At 33.5% G+C, this 17,510-nt stretch overlaps 2 protein-coding genes across 2 annotated transcripts; one reads left to right on the forward strand and one right to left on the reverse strand.

Moving 5' to 3' along the window:
• Positions 1 to 9,552: 9,552 nt before the first annotated feature.
• On the reverse strand, positions 9,553 to 13,760 carry LOC111887365 (uncharacterized). Its single transcript, XM_023883532.3, has 5 exons — positions 13,478 to 13,760; positions 11,245 to 11,357; positions 10,379 to 10,492; positions 10,097 to 10,180; positions 9,553 to 9,609 (listed from the first exon to the last, which is right to left on the reverse strand). Exons 1-5 carry the CDS (start codon positions 13,758 to 13,760, stop codon positions 9,553 to 9,555), a joined length of 651 nt encoding a protein of 216 aa, XP_023739300.2.
• A 208-nt stretch (positions 13,761 to 13,968) lies between these two features.
• On the forward strand, positions 13,969 to 17,084 carry LOC111887364 (alpha-ketoglutarate-dependent dioxygenase alkB). Its single transcript, XM_023883531.3, has 8 exons — positions 13,969 to 14,272; positions 14,954 to 15,067; positions 15,150 to 15,307; positions 15,418 to 15,755; positions 15,862 to 16,000; positions 16,283 to 16,349; positions 16,431 to 16,552; positions 16,751 to 17,084. Exons 2-8 carry the CDS (start codon positions 14,964 to 14,966, stop codon positions 16,888 to 16,890), a joined length of 1,068 nt encoding a protein of 355 aa, XP_023739299.1. The 5' UTR covers positions 13,969 to 14,272; positions 14,954 to 14,963; the 3' UTR covers positions 16,891 to 17,084.
• The last annotated feature ends 426 nt before the right edge of the window (positions 17,085 to 17,510 follow it).

The following is a 17,510-nucleotide window of genomic DNA, read 5'->3' on the forward strand; positions in this document are numbered from 1 at the left end:
CTCCTCATGAGATATGGACTGGTAAAGTACCCAAACTGGACCACATCAAGATTTGGGGTTGCAAGGCTTTCGTGAGACGCGAGACTCATGATAAGCTCGAACCTCGAAGCGAGAGGTGTATTTTCATCGGTTACCCACAACAATCCTTTGGTTACCTCTTCTACAGACCTAGTGAAAATGTGGTCTTTGTAGCTAGGAGGGCGTTCTTGAGAGAGAGAGAGAGAGAGAGAGAGAGAGAGAGAGAGTTCATAAGCCAAGGAAATAGTGGGAGGCAAGTTGACCTTGAAGAAATTCAAGAGTCAAGCGGTGAAGGAACTTCAAACCTTAGCACTCAACTTGAGGAGGAAACTCCTATTGAGCCAATTGACAAGTATGTACCTCTGAGGCGTTCCACAAGGGTTAGGAATGCACCTGAGCATTACTATGGATTCCATATTACTGCGGAAGGTGATACACTTATCAGTGATGAGACACGGATAGGTCTGGATGAACCTAACAGTTACACAAAAGCCATGGCAGGCCCTGAGTCAGCCAAGTGGAAAAAGGCAATGGACAGCGAGATACAATCCATGTATGACAATCAAGTTTGGAACTTGGTTGAGAATGTACCTGGTCATAAGACTGTAGGGTGCAAATGGATCTTCAAGAAGAAGACCGACATGGATGGTAATATACACACTTATAAGGCACGACTGGTTGCAAAGGGTTTCTCACAAACTCCGGGAGTTGATTATGATGAGACCTTTTCTCCAGTGGACAAGATTAAGTCTATTAGGGTTCTGTGAGCCATAGTTGCATTTCATGATTATGAAATTTGTCAAATGGATGTCAAAACTGCTTTCCTTAATGGAAAGTTGGTTGAGGATGTTTACATGAGTCAGCCAAAGGTTTTTGTCAATACAAAGTACCCTAATAGAGTGTGTAAGCTTGAGAAATCCATTTATGGGTTAAAGTAAGCACCTCGCAGATGGAATCTTTGCATTGATGAGAAAGTCAAAGAGTTTGGATTTTCTAAGAGTGAAGATGAATATTGTGTATATGTCAAGGCTAGTGGGAGTATAGTTAGCTTTTTGGTATTGTATGTGGATGACATACTACTCATAGGAAATGACATCCCAACTCTGCAGGAAGTTAAGTCCTGGCTTGGGAAGTGTTTCTCTATGAAGGACCTAGGAGAAGCTGCCTATATTCTAGGGATAAGGATCTTGAGAGACCGGAGTAAACGACCAATGGACTTAGTCAGAGTACCTAATTGGATAAGGTGCTGAAGAGATTCAGCATGCACGACTCCAAGAAAGGAGAGTTACCCATCCAGAGTAACGCCAGATTGAGTAAGACACAAAACCCTAGTACTGACGCTGAGATAGCAGAAATTACTCGAATACCTTATGCTTTGGCTGTAGGATTGATCATGTATGCTATGACGTGTACTCGACCTGATGTAGCCTTTGCCTTGAGCATGGTTAGCAGGTATCAGGGGAACCCTGGCAAGGCACACTGGATTGCGGTAAAGAATATCCTCAAGTACCTACGGAGGACTAAGGACTGGGTTCTTACCCTCGGTGGGAGTGAAGACTTGAGAGTTGTAGGGTATAGTGATGCTAGCTTTCAGACTGATAGGGATAATTTCCGCTCTCAGTCAGGCTGGGTCTTTACCCTAAACGGAGGAGCAATTTCTTGGAAGAGTTCCAAGCAAGAGACAGTGGCTGATTCAACTTGCGAATTAGAGTATATAGCAGCTAGCGAGGCAGAAAAGGAGGCGATAGTGAAAGTGTTGTTGCCTTAGCCAAGGAACCAAAGGATCATGGGAGATCCAGACACATCGACAGAAAATACCATTTCATCAGACATCGAATAGAAGAAGGACTCCTCGTGGCAAAGAGGGTATCATCGGACGAGAATCCAGCCAATCCCCTCATGAAGGGACTGACTCGGGTTAAGCATCTCCAGCATGCTCGGAGCATAGGGCTGAAGGATGATATTAGATTTAGTAGTTAGATAACCTTGAAATTTGTAAAGTGTAATTGACATTAGATGATGAATAAAAGGTGTTTTATTTATGAGTAAAATGTTGCTATCTCTTGTCAATCGTTTACTATATTTCGTTTGCATGTTTTGACTTCCAGAATAATTATGTTTAGTATATCATATTATTCAAACCTCCACAGTCGGTCATATGTCGGAAGTAGGTATGAATCAAGACTGTCATGATTGGTTGCAGAGGTCTAAGGTGTTGGACATGGCTACAACAATCATGAGTGCTCATAAGTTCTGAGCATTGGACACAACCCACGCTCACTGGAATCACTTCATGGAATTTATCTCGAGTGATCGTGAGATGGTAATATCATATAAGTCTTCAAACCTAGAGATATGATTTATTACTTATGAGTTGTGCATTGATTGTATGTAAACGCATTGGTAACTCGATGTTATAAAACGTGCTTTTGTGTATAATTCAATGAGTGGTAGAACAAACATATGAGTCAAAGTTTATCTGTTCCTTCTTGGATTAGAAGCTGATATCTAGGCCCCTCGATGATTTTGTTTTCACCTATGTACCGGGCTTAGTCAGAACTAAGTTGATGTGTTCAATTAAGTTCTTTGTCAAATAAATCGGAAATCGGGAAACAATCTGCTGGACAATAAGTAAGACATTGTTCCATGTATTTGTCCGGCTGATATCTCGAACAGAGGATTATATGATCACTTATCTTAAATGGCGTATCATCATCTTCTCAGTTCCGGGAAACCTTGAAAGAGCTACGATTGCTGATCGGTTCCTGAAGTCATACTTGTAGTTATAGGTATTAGACTTATCCAAGTGGGAGACTGTTGGATAAGGTGTCTAAGTCCATAAGTATTTCTGGTATGTACTTGACCCAATCTGGCATGGTCCATTTGGGTTGCATGGCACCATGCAATTGGATAGACTAAATGAGAGAAATAACACTTGTGGTTTATTAATATATTATAAGTTCTAATATATTAATAATATTATTTAATTAGTTTGATCAAGAATTAATTTAGAATTAATTAAGTGATCAAAAGATAACTAATTAAATATATGGGTTGATTATGTAAATCATCCATACTTGTATAGTGGGCTAAGAGGCTCCACGGATTATCAAGTTGGGTTCCACCCATAGGATGCTCCATGGATGCTCCATGGGAGTTAAAAACCCATGGGTCATGGAAATGAAAAGCCATGACACATTAGGGTTTACATGGTGTAACCCTAGATGTATCAACACTATATAAGGAACCCATTCTCCACCAAAATCGGCTACACATAGACATAAACAAGTGAGGGCTAGGCCGATTTTTGCAAGAGTAAGATTCTCTCAAAGTTTACTCCTTTGCATTTTGTGTTGTGTGAGCATTTGAGGCATCACACTTGGGGTGCTAGGCTCACAAAGTTTCAAGGATCACAAGCAACAACAAGGTAAGTTATTCTATCTTCCGTCAAAGTTAAATATTGTTCCCCATGTATGCTAGATAGGAATATAACCTTGGAATTCAACTTTGCATGATAAATAGACAAACATAGATCCAAGATTATTAGGGTTGCATGTACACTTAGGAAGTGTTAGAATGCTCAAAACCCATCAGTCTCTTCCACGGGGACTGAGTATCGTGCTATGGTTGTGACTACATATGAGATTATCTTGTATTTTGGTTACAATGGCTCCTTGTAGATATGGAAGTTCACATTTCTCTACCTACTCCCCTGCATTGCGATAACAAAATTGCGATACAGGTTGCGAAGAATTCTATTTTCCATGAGCGGACGAAACACATTGAGATTGATTATCACTTCACTCGCCATCACTTATAGCTCGATACCATATCGCTTCCTTTGTTCCTTCAACCTAGCAGCTTGCTAATATTTTTATGGAGGCTCTATCACCGTCTCGACTTTTGTTTTTTGTGTGACAAACTCTCAATGCTTATTGTTATGGTATTATGAGAGGGGGGGGGGGGAGGGGGGGGAGGAGGAGGAGGTATGTTAGCCCATATGTTGATGGACCAATTTGTCCTTAGCCTGTAAGGTTTTAGTATTTATTCGTTCCCTTTGTTTTGTATCTTTCACACTCTTATATGAAGAACACTAGCACTTTCTATTTTTATCAATGAAGCATATGAATGTTGTTCTTTTATCATCGTGGTTGTAAACTAGCAAAAATTTCTATTCTACCATTAATAAAAGTGTCACTCGTTTTGTTGTTCATTTTGATCTTGTGCATTATGATGTGTGAGGTCCCTCACCGGCTTCCTCTAAATAAGGATTCACTTACTGTGTTTTATTTATAGATGGTTACACTTGTTATACGTGTGTTTATCTTAGTGTTCAACAAAAGTAACCGAAAGTTTTTAAAATATGTAAAATTACATAAAAAGATTTATCTAAAACACACAATTAATTTAAATAAATGGTAATTACGTAGATTAGTAAAATTATAAAAGAATTTTTGTTAAACCTTACTTGAATTAACTTTTGGATTTGAAGTTTTTTGTTTTATTTAAAAGTTAAAAGTAGGGGTGAGCATGGTGCGGTTTTTGGCCAAAACCGAACAAAAAACCGCAACTTTGGTTTTTTGAAGTTTAGAAACCGTACCGTTCGGTTTAATGTGGTTTGGTTTTTGCGGGTTTTTGTCAATTTTTTTATTTGGTTTTTATATGCCTTTTTACTAAAACTCAGTAACTCAACGAGTTACTTTGAATCGGATGAGAAGAGTTAATCACTTCTTGAGAAACTTTATATAAAGATGAGGAGCGCCAGATTGGCTCTCTTATATGAAAGGTGAGAATGATGAATGTTTTATCTCAAAGGCGATTAGGGATACTCTTATAAGGCTGAAAAAAATTAAAACCCAAATGATATCTTGGAGGTGAATTGATACCACCACTTTTTGGTTTGAAATCAAATGACATAACCACTCATCCAACAAGCTTCTAATGCTTGAATATAATACGAATAAATATAATATTTGTTTCACAAATACATACGATAATATCAATTAATGTATTCATAAAAATGATAATATCACCACTAGTATTCTTCATATTTAAATATTAAAAAATGTAATAAACATTATTTGTTCTTGTAAATATCATTATACACATGCTTAAAAATATAATAAGATAGATATTTATATTTATAGAAATTTTAATTATCATGGATTCTTCGTGCTTACAAATATCAATACTTATATATATATATATATATATATATATATATATATATATATATATATATATATATATATATATATATATATATATTCGGTGCGGTTCGATTTTTTGCAGTTTTTGCAAAACTAAAAGCCGCACCACACCGAAAATTTTTGGTTTTTGCAAAACCAAAAACCGCACCGTCGGCTTCATTTCGGTTGCGGTTTTTTGGTTTCGGTTTATACAGTTTTTTCGGTTTGCGGTTCAGTTTTTGTTCACCCCTTAGTTAAAAACTCCTACTATTTAACAAACTTTTTGTTCGAGTTTCTTCTTAAAAGCTAGAAGCTTAAAAGCTACATGTCGAACACGTCCTTAATATTATTTATATATTTGATTACACATATAGCCTTATAACCTTGTCTGAAAAAAGGGTTTAGGAACGATAAATACAAAATTTACTTCAAATTTTCATGAAACCACATTACTACTAATACAAGAACATCACAAACTTGTTTCTAGAATATAGATAATGCCAATATTTTGTATTCTATGTGCAGGCCTGTGCCTGTGAATACGAGAAAGCTAAATGGCATGGTGACACGAATGCAGTGGCGGACCTTCTGAGTGGCCAGAGGGGGTCATGGCCTCCCTGCTTTGAAGGCTTCTTATACATCTATATATAATCAGATTATAGAATAATTACTAGAATAGCAAATTAACCCCTCGGTTTCTAGATTATGGAATATATGATATATATTTAATTTATGCAATTTAGTTATTAACTAAAACACTAAATGAACAATAACCAAATTTCAGAAAATTTGTGAACAAATCAAAACCATCATTTTTTTTAGGAATCTTCAAATAACAAACTATATATGACTACCGAAATCTATAAAAAAAATCCAAAGATCTAATCAAAATTATACTCTAGCTTTGAGATTAAGAAAGCTTTAAACCCCAAAAAATTATTCAGTCCGTCCAAAAAAAACTTCTTCAAACTCACTGAAAGAACAACATTGTTGTCGCCTTCAAAATGCTCTTTCGGTCTCCAAATTTTTTTGCAACATCTTCTCTTGACAGATCACTAGAGACTGGGCTGGTCTATTTTGATCTCTACTCTACACTCAGCCCGCTTCTGCTCTCCATCTCAAGACATTTCTCAGCCGGTCGTCGGAGCCCGACTTTTAGTTTGTAAGTACTCTCTCCGGCTTTCTCATTCTTTTTCTCTCTATTTCATTCTTTTTCAAAATTTCTCTCTCTAGTCGTAGCCGGGTACCATCTAAAAGAGCAAAATTGGAATTGAAAGAGAGTTTTTTGGGAATAGAAAATATAAAAGAAGAATTGAAGACACTACACACTCATAAAGCTGACACTGGTTACTTTATTAAATTAAAATGTGTGTCTTTTATTTATAAATCTACTGCTTGTTGATTATTTGTATAAATCGGTTTGTCATTTGAAATATTTTGTTGAGGTTATTTGCAATTGTAAAGTATAGATAAAAATTTTGAAACACTAAAGTAATCCCAAAGATTATATATATATATATATATATATATATATATATATATATATATATATATATATATATATATATATATATATATATATATATATATAAAATGAAACTTTGCCAAAAATAATTAGTTTATAGAAGTTTTTGTTTAAACTTTTGATATGTATAGTTTTGAATCAAATAAAATTCGTTAATTTTCATTTTGAAGTTTTGAATTCGGCCCCTCTAGTTTTTATGGTTGTGTTCCGCCCCTACACGAATGGAGTCAAATAAATGATGTCATTAGTGGTTAACCAAAGATGCATACTAGCTATTTCGTTAGAATTTTGTTACAATGGTATATCATTTCTTAATCCCATCATATTTTTGTAACACCGTAAATTTTCAAAACAATTTTTTTCGCATTATAAAAACATAATTCATTTGCAAATCATAAAAACATCATTGTTTGAAACTCAATGTATAACATATAACAATATCCCAATATCTCGTATCATAAAATCCCGTGTGTGTACTGATCAAGCCGGCGCCTTCCCGCGATCCTCACTAGTACCTGAAACACATAACACAAAACACTGTAAGAACAAAGCTTTGTGAGTTCCCCAAAATACCACATATAACACATATTAGCCACTCGAGGCTATAACTCTGTGGGTCCGTGCACCCAAACTCTGTGAACCCTCAGGTTCTAACTCTGCAAGCATGCACAACATAAATCACATAGAAGAATGCAGTACAACAAACAATATATATAAAGCATTGTATCACATAACTCTATTTACCTACTCAAGGTAAAGTATAGTGAGAAGACTCACCTTGCGTATCTCGGTAACTCGTAAATCCCTGAAATCACTGGTGCTCGATCTCCCGAGCTATAGTCCTCCTATAACACAATACATCTCTAATTAACACTTCCTAATTAAGGTTGACTAACTCTATCAAGTCAACACCAGTCAACTCTGGTCAATGGTCAATGGTCAACCCCGACTCGCTGAGTCTGGCGTGGACTCGCCGAGTCCCTACGAGGACCCCATTTCCTCTGAGTCCCTTCCGACTCACCGAGTCACTCACCCAACTCGGTTACTCAACCCCTGGTTCGAAATCTATGAACAACCCGCACCAACTCATCGAGTCTGCCAATGGACTCGACGAGTGCATTCCATACACAACCCCAAACGACCTTCTGAGGTCAGATCTGTTCCACTAACTCATATATCCAGTCCTTCCAAGCTTATTTACCACGTAAAGTTCATGTCTTAGCTCTCATATCACACCTAATGACTCATAAATGGTGTTTTGACCTTAAACACAAAGATCCCAAACCAAAACCTCCATGGATTCATAAAAAGCTTGGACAAAGGGACACTTTGGACCTCCAAGGGTCCAGATCCAGAACCTAACTCGTTTATGGGACCAAATGGGCACTAGATCTAGCCACAAAAGGGCTCAACAAACCCTAAATCAACATGAACATCACCTCAACAGAAAAGGGTTCGAAAATGGTACCTCAAATGTGATGTTCTGGACCTCAAATCTTCAGGAAGTTGTTCCTCTTGCTTCCTCTTGGCTAAAACTTCCTTTCCCTTGCTAAATAACACCTCCAATGGTTGATAATGGCTCCTTCTCTCACTCCACACACTCAAATGCACTAGGGTTTTGCTCTGGGGGCTGGTGAGCACAAATGACGGCCATAAGGCCCTTTAAATAGGCCCCAAACTCGAGAAATTAGGGTTTCATTAAACAGCGTTGACTCGCCGAGTCCACCATTGCGACTCGTCGAGTCCGATCATTAATCCGGATGAGAAATCGCGTCTCTACTCGGCGAGTCTACGCACCAATTCGTCGAGTTCTTCCTCAAAACTCAAAATAAAATAAATATAATACCTGAAATTTCCGGATGTTACAATTTTATTATGTCATATATAATAATACATATCTTCATCCAAAAAGTACAACAGAATGACCAATCGGATGATAGTTTAGTTATACTCTGTTGGTCCTGAATCGGTTGAATTATACCATAAGTAAATACAAGCTGTTCTATTTAGACATATTGTTCGGAAACTTTGGAAATACCATCCAATGTTTTATGAATAGAAAATAGAGAAATCTCCAATAAAGCTTAATGGGTCAGTTTACGGTTTAATCTAAACATTTTTTTTAATAGAAAAGTATAGATTATCTAGTTTATAAAACAATCTATCATTTTCTGTTGAGAAAATAACTCTTTCGTTAATCTGGACAAAATATAAAATAATCAGAAACTGTAAATATCTAAAATATTAGGACTTTATTGAAAATTTTCCTAAAAAAATATTCAAACTTGAAAATGATGTGAATGACAAACTTTAGCTGCTCAAGTAAAAAAATAGACACAAGTCAAAATCATCTAATTATAAGGACATTAAGAACCAGGAACGGACGCAGAATTTCATAGTAGGGGTTGCACGGGAAAGTTAGAGGTTGCACGATAGTAGAAAAAATAAAAATTTTAAAAAATTTCAAAAATTTTCAACTACGGCCGGAAAAGTTAGGGGTTGCCGGTGCCACCCCGGAACCCCCTAAATCCGCCCTTGTTAAGAACACTTGATGCCGAATGAAGTAAGCCTTTGGACACATGCAAAATGCTAGTTTTGCCTCATAATCAAGCAATTTAAGTCTTTGTAGCATTTCATGACAAATATGGAAATATTTACATTTTGGGTGAAAATACAAGGAAAACTTTGCCGCAATCTCTTATCCGACTTATATATGACATCCATTCTCCATCGTTTCGTATTTTGTAGTTTTAGAGTTTATCTTTATTTGTATATAATTTTAAATAGTTTTATACATACATTATTTTTAAGATTTTTAAGCTACAAAAAGAATTTAATCCGGTCATCACCCCTCATAGCATTGTATACCGCTCGAACCTGGAAACAATATGAATTTTAGTTAGTGTTTCTATTCAATTAAATATGATTGGAATTAGAGGAAGAATAGAATGCTCGTTCCATTCGAATGAAAAAAGCTTATTGTTTTCTTTGATGGAATAAACAAACCACTCCTAAATGAATTTTGTTTTTGTTTTTTTTTTTAAAACTTTTTTTTTTTAAATTTTTATTGCTTAGCAAAGAGGTTTTATTTATTTATTTTAGTTTAATGGAATTGAATGTAAAATTGTAATATAATCCACTTTCATTTATATAATTTTTCATGACGAATTAAATTAAAACTTTATTTTTTAAAATAAGTTAGAGTTAAAATCATACTTGCATAGATTCTAGAAGATTCATTCTATCTCTAGAAAATAAGAATGATTATCGAATATAATGACATATTGCATTACCTTGTTATAAGTATTTGAAGTTTGGTATGTGTTTCAACCAAAAAATATATACAGAAATAAAAAAATTGAACATGTTCTCTAGAAACGACTTGAATGGGTCCAATACTAACTGAAACATATTTTCCTCCTGATGACACTCTCTGCTTCACATGCTCCTGTTGGATAAGTTTCTTGTGATTATTGTAACTTGAATCAAAATTATATAACCAAATTAGTAGACTCATGGGCAACTTAAATTTATCTCAATAATCAAATTTTGTTTCATCCACTTCTTACATGTTTCTTCAAATATAACTACTTTGACTCTAAGAAATCAGAAAATCAAAATTATAACAAGTTTTTATCTTGTTTACCTGTTGAACTGGATGTTGAATGACCGACTCCACAGCAAGTATCATAGATTGCACAAAATCATTGCCTCCAATACCAATTGCTGTAAACCGTCGGACACTTGGGTAAGTGTCTAACTGTCATGTTAATACATAAAAACCACATACGTTAAATCTTTTAAACGTCATTCAATACACCAAATGGGAAGTGAAAATTGGCCGTTTACTCGATGATTTTCTTGATGCAAACATATTATGGCTTCTTTTCAAATGTTACACTTAGATTTTGACCCATACGAGTTAATATAGACGTTTCTAAACAATTCTCCATCATATTTGGATCGTCATGATGACTTGGGTGACAATTGACAAAAGAAGTTGAAAAGTATCCACTTTTTCTCATGTTATGAGAACCTACGGAATTTAAAATTATGAGAACACCTAAATGAAAATGTGCATACGACTTGATAATATGCTATATACAAAAGCAATAGTACATCATCTGAATGAGCCACATTTTCGTGTATGCTTTTTGTTGATGAAATTTTTTTGGTGGTAGAACTGGATGTTATGTTGGATATGTATAAGACAATGTTGGAATAAAAAGCGTTACACGTTAAACCAAAATAAATATATCTAGTGCAATTTCAGCGAGGAGTGCAATGACAAGGGAGTAGAAGTTTGCATTGGGGAGCAAGTCTTGCTCTTAAACCCAAAGGAGAGTTATAACTTGGGGTCTATGATCCATAACAAAAGGATGCAGAGGACGACGTACCTATCACATATCACATATGTTAGGGGAAAAGTCAACATGCTTATAAGATGTATGTAGCTGAAGTGGAACTCCAAAAAGGACAAACCGTTAGTGAAAAAACAGTAACAATCAATACCTTTTGGCTAAGAGTGAGCCACTCACCGCTCGAGCCATCAATTACCGTATCTCCAAAAATGATATTTGTGGTTTGTCCAGCTCTACCTTTGGTCCGCGAACGGTGTGAACGGTCTGAATCAAGTCAATAGTTATATGTACTTAGTAACTCTTACCTAACATGGAATACTATTGCATTTGATAGAATTAACATGATCTTGTTTATTTTCATTTAGGCTATGTTTGATGGATTATTTGAAAAACTATATGATAGTTAAAAAGTTAGCTATTAACTGATAAAAAATGATATTTGGTAAAACCAATAATTTAGCTAGTTTAAATATGTAAAATGACAGAGAAATGTAAGTAAAAGATTAAGTTTTTTTTAATAATAATTAATAATATATATATATATATATATATATATATATATATATATATATATATATATATATATATAGTCTATACATTTTTTTTAAAGTTAGCTTATAAATTATTTTTTTAATGTAACCAACATCAAACATAGAAAATCTAAATAAGTTTAAAGAAAAACCTAATAGTGGCATACAAAACAACGATCTTAATCCGCGCCCCAATTGAGTTCATTTAAAAAGAAGCATTTCTATGGTATGTGATTCTCGGCATGCAGGTACTGATTAAGATTGTAGGTAATTAACAATGAAGCACCAAATTAGTTTATCCATTTCTTAAAGTGAAATTGTTAGAAAAGCCTTAATATTTATGAAAAAGTTATATATTAGTCCTAAATTTTTATTTTTTTTTTTGAATGAAAAAGCCTGAAAACCGGCAAAAATTTGCATTTTGACTTTTTTTGACTAGTTGAAAGCGATACCAAATTAATTTGGGACTATTTCGTAAACCAACTCAAAATATTGAGATTTTTCTATAAACAAAAATATTATAAGTTTTCTGCAAACAAAACTATTATTATTATTATTACTATTATTATTATTATTATTATTAAAAATATAAATAAGAAGACTATTTTTTGAACTTGTTATTATTAATATTGTTAATAATACATATAAATGTATTTAACTGAAGAAATAATATCAGTGACATTATTTAAGGGTCAAGTTGGAGGAGATGGTGATGTTTTTAACATTGAAATCATGAATATGTGCTTGTATATTTTTACTTTGTATATCATCATTTCACATTTGTTATTATTTTTTTCAATTTAGAACATTAATACTTAACAATTTAAAAGAATTTGCATATTTGTAAAATTGTTTATAAATAGTTTAAGATATAAGGATTTCTCACTTTGTATATAGAATTATTTAAGGTAGAAGGATTACTTTCCAAATCCAACAAATCCACTACAAACATCTATATAGGTAGCACATATCAAAATTCAAAAGTATTAATTACAATATCTTGTTTAATAAAAAGTAAATACTTTTTAATTTTTATTAAACAAGATATTGTAATTAATACTTTTGAATTTTGATATGAGCTACCTATGTAGATGCGTGTTGTGGATTTGTTGGATTTAAAAAGCAATTTTTCTATCTTAAACAATTTTATATACAAAGTTAAAAATCCTTCTACCTTAAACTATTTATAAACAATTTTACAAATATGCAACTTCTATTAAATGGTTAAGTATTAATATTCTGAATTGACCATATACAAAGTAAAAATATTAAAAGCATCACCATCTCCTCCACCTCTATCCATAAACAATGTCATTAATATTATTCTTTCATTTAAATGCATTTATATGTATTATTAACTATATTAATAATAATAAGTTTTAAAAATAGTCTTCATATTTATATTTTTAATAATAATAATAATAATAATAATAATAATAATAATTATAATTATAATAATAATAAGGGTTTTGTTTGCAGAAAAGTAATAATATTTTTGTTTACAGAAAATTCCAAATATTTTAGATTAGTTTACGAAATAGTCCCAAATTTATTTGGTATCGGTTTCAACAAGTGGAAAAATATTAAAATGCAAATTTTTGCCGGTTTTCAAGATTTTTTCATTCATAAAAAAAAAAATATATTAAAATGTAACTTTTCCCTTCTCAAAACTACAACTACCTAATTTATTAAGCTTCTAAAGCATATGTTTCCTTGCAAATTATAAATAACAGGCATATAATTATTCACTTGATATTGTTAGGTTCATAATCTCACAGCCAAAAAACATGTAATTCGAACACGAATTGAAGAATATGATTGATATGTTGAAATGATAAAATTAGGGATAAAGACCTGAAATAATCTCGAGATCAGTTTCTTGAGGCGGTTCCTGAGTATTCTCACTAACCATTGACGACGACGACGATATATTTTCATTATTTAAACAATTAAAACGGCGATTAAGATCAATACGTCTTTCTGAGCAGAAATCTTTAATGTTCGTAATGATCTTACACTCACATCTCGAACGCAAAATGGGTGTTTGATAATTCTGCTGGCGAAAGGAAGTACGATTAACGGATGTTGGCCATAGCCCCTTCAGAACCACACCATGGATTACTGCTCTATGCACCATTTTCTATCGATTTTTCTAAAATCTGAATTCTAATCGAAGTTTTTCCAACATGTTATGCTAATTTCCGCGCCAAAGACCGGAGGAGAGACTTTGCAGGAAGTTTGTTTTTGTGTAATCAACAGTTGTGAAATGACAAAATTACCCTTTACGTTGCCGGGGTAAAATTGGAAATATGCAGTTGAAGTTATCAGCAGCTATGAACGCGTCTTTTTTTTTTTCCTCTTCAAATAAAACTTTCTTCCCCAAAACCCTTGTCGATCGCCATAACATCTCTCACCGGTGAATGCTTCGACTTAGGTGAGAACCTTGACGCCGACCACCGCTCGCATACTTCGCTGGACTTCTCCTCTGCTCAGCAACGTCACCAGATTTCTCCTCTGCTCTGCAATCGCTCACGCCCGTCGTCGCCGCCTGTCACGCCCACCGTCGCCGTCTCCGCCTGTTACGCCCGCTTTCGTTGTCTCCTTCGCTCACCACATCTTCACCATCGTCTCCGACCTCTGCTGCCAACGGTAAGAACAGTTTTCCTAAAAAAAGATGTTATCTTTTAGGGTTTGTTATAGTTGCTGGTAATCAGATGTTATTTTTGGTGAAATCAGATTAGTTTGCTGAAACACGAAAATCATATGTACATTTGCTGAAAATCGTATTTGTTTGCTGAAATCAGATGTTCATAGGTGCTGGAAATCAGATTTGTTTGCTGAAAATGTATATACTTTGCTGAAATATGAAAAATGTTGCTCAATTTGTTGAAATTAGTTGTTATTGTTGCTGGAAATCTTTTTTTTTTTTTTTTTTTTTTTTACTGAAACTAGTTATTGTTGCTGGAATAGTATTCACATCTGATGTTTTAGTGCTTTAATTCATATATTTCGTAGTTCATTGAAATACATAGCGAACGAGTTATATCTGTTTTTTTTTTTTTTTTTTTTTTGGTATAATATGTGAAATTTGTTTGATGAATGATTCTTGGACCATTTAGAAAATTGATTTTAGCTGTTTTAAACTTGTACAAATATGGTTTGATCTATTTATCAACCATTATGTTATTATGTTATATATTATGTTATATATCATAACTAATAATGTATATTAGTTGCCTTTTCTTTGCTAAAAGAATTGCAACTTTGTTTTGAAGTTGTTTTAATGATTTTTTTAAAAATATATTATTTGTGGTTGATTCAAACTCTTAGGATACATCAAATGTATGGATCTGATGGCGTAAACGAAGATTCAGAGAGAACTGCCTTTCGAAAAACTGAGAAAAAGTACAAACTATATTATGATAATAACAAATCTTCCAAAAAGTAAGAAATTCATTCATTAATTTGTATTGTATAGTTGATTTGAAGTTTGAAGTTGTAAAGTAAATGGTTTGTTTAATTTCAGGAAGAAGAAACCGAGGCCTGTAGATTTGTCAGAGGTTATCGATTTTAAGTCTGTTTCAGAGTCCTTTACTAGAAACAATGATGTTCATCTTCCTATTGGAGTTTCAAAGCTTGAATGTCAGTTTGCTAGGCCAGTTTTCAGTTTGGATAAATGCCCTGGTATGCAATCATTATTTATTTATCTCTTATGGTTATGTTATGTGGTTAATTTAATTTGTTTATAGTACATATAGTTGATAGTTGATAATGATGTGTGTTCTCAACTGCAGGTTTCTATTTCATTCCTGAAGCATTGAGTATTGAGGAACAATACAGATGGATTAAGGAGAGCTTAGTGAGTTTTCCTGAACCTCCAAACAGAACTAATCACAATGCTGTTCATGGAGCCATACATGATCTGTTCAATGCTGCAAAAGATAGAAAAGTGTTGGTTGAAGAGGAAAAGATAATATTACCTGGTGAAGAAGATGCTCATACTCATAAATGGGAATGGGCTACTTGTGATGAACCAAGTGGAAATACAAATACTAGTAAATCAATATCAGCATCTGTCTTGCTAAGGAAACTGAGATGGAGTACTCTTGGTCTCCAATTTGACTGGTCAAAGGTCTGCCTTTTATTCACAACCCCAAATTTATACAGACTATTTACTTGTAGAGACTCTATAGTATACATTGATAATTTATGGTAAAAATTTTTATGTTTTCATGTAGAGGAGTTATAATGTTTCACTCCCTCACAACAAGATCCCGGATGCTCTTTGTGAAGTTGCTAAGAAAATGGCTTCTCCTGCTATGCCAGTTGGAGAAGAATTTCAACCAGAAGCTGCTATTGTTAATTACTTTGCTTCAGGTACTAATTCTATTTGCTATTTGCAATTTGCATACTAATATCTTTATACATTTTAATTTTTGAAGATTCTTAATGTCGAAAGTCTTTAGTTAGATCAAGTGGAAATGTCACTAAATAGTAAAAAGTTTCATAGTACTTTCAATTAGGTCACTTTTTTTCAGAAAAATGGAGCAAAAAGGTTGGAGTGAAATAGGTTAACTGTGAAACTGTTGTGTGTGTGTGTATATATATATATATATATATATATATATATATATATATATTAACTTAGTGATTTTATAGGTGATATGTTGGGTGGTCACCTTGATGACATGGAGGCAGATTGGAGCAAACCTATAGTAAGCATGAGGTAGGTATATTTACATTGCATCATAATTTTATTTAAATATATAATAGGAGCTGACATGGACAGTTTGATTTATTAATGAAGTTTGGGATGCAAAGCAATTTTTCTTCTTGGAGGGAAGTCCAGAAATGATGAACCGTTAGCTATGTTTCTGCGCAGTGGTGATATTGTTCTTATGGCTGGAGAAGCAAGGGAGCGTTTTCATGGTCACTACATAAACTGAACTATTTTTATTTTCTCTGATGGAATGGCATGAAAAATTAATTTTTTTATCCTCAAAAGATATAAATGGAAAACCTATGTTTTATTATAAATCTGTTTGGGTTTTATTGTGTTCCATTCCATCCCATCCAACCAAACATACCATTTATCTTCTTGAGTGATAATTTGTGATTGTTTTGCAGGGATACCTCGGATTTTTACCGATACAGAAAATGCAGAGATCGATTGTTTAGAAAAGCATTTCTCAGGTGAAGATGATACTTGTTATTTGGAATACATTAAAACCTCAAGAATTAACATTAATATCAGACAAGTGTACTGAATTATTTCTTAGTATATTTTTCCTGAAATTTGATTCAACACTAATGTGTTGGAGATGCCTTAACGGATTTCCTGTTCTCTCAATTTTCTACCAACACTAAGGGCTTACTTTTTTTAGACTTGATGAACTTTAATGGGTTAAGCACTTAAGCTAAACTGTACAACAATCGATGATTGTTTCTTCTTGACTCTTGAGTTCGTTTGTACAATACACGGTTGTTTCTTTTTACTTGTCTCTATTGTTCGTTAGTTTGCATAATAATCATAGAAGTCAATGGAAATGAGAACAAAAATCTTTTTACATTTGCATTGAGCATGTGTCCCTAGTCTTTGGTGTGAAAAGAAAAACTTGTACAACTCATTTGATGCTTAATTTGTTCAGTGTATCATTATGACAAATAGATCGACTGTACACAAAAAAAGTTACTTCAACTGCCTTTTTTTTTTTTTTTTTCTAGATGTCCTATTATGTTTTGTTTCTATACAAATATTAGCTTATTTACTTTTCTTTATTTTAATGCTTTTCGGAAGATGTTTTTTAATATATTTTTAAAATTCTATAGAAACAAATATTTGTTCCTAAAGGTTTTTTTTAGCCACTATGGAAGAACTAAAATTCAT

Source organism: Lactuca sativa, chromosome 4 (assembly GCF_002870075.4).
Source record: "Lactuca sativa cultivar Salinas chromosome 4, Lsat_Salinas_v11, whole genome shotgun sequence".
NCBI classification, from domain to species: domain Eukaryota; kingdom Viridiplantae; phylum Streptophyta; class Magnoliopsida; order Asterales; family Asteraceae; genus Lactuca; species Lactuca sativa.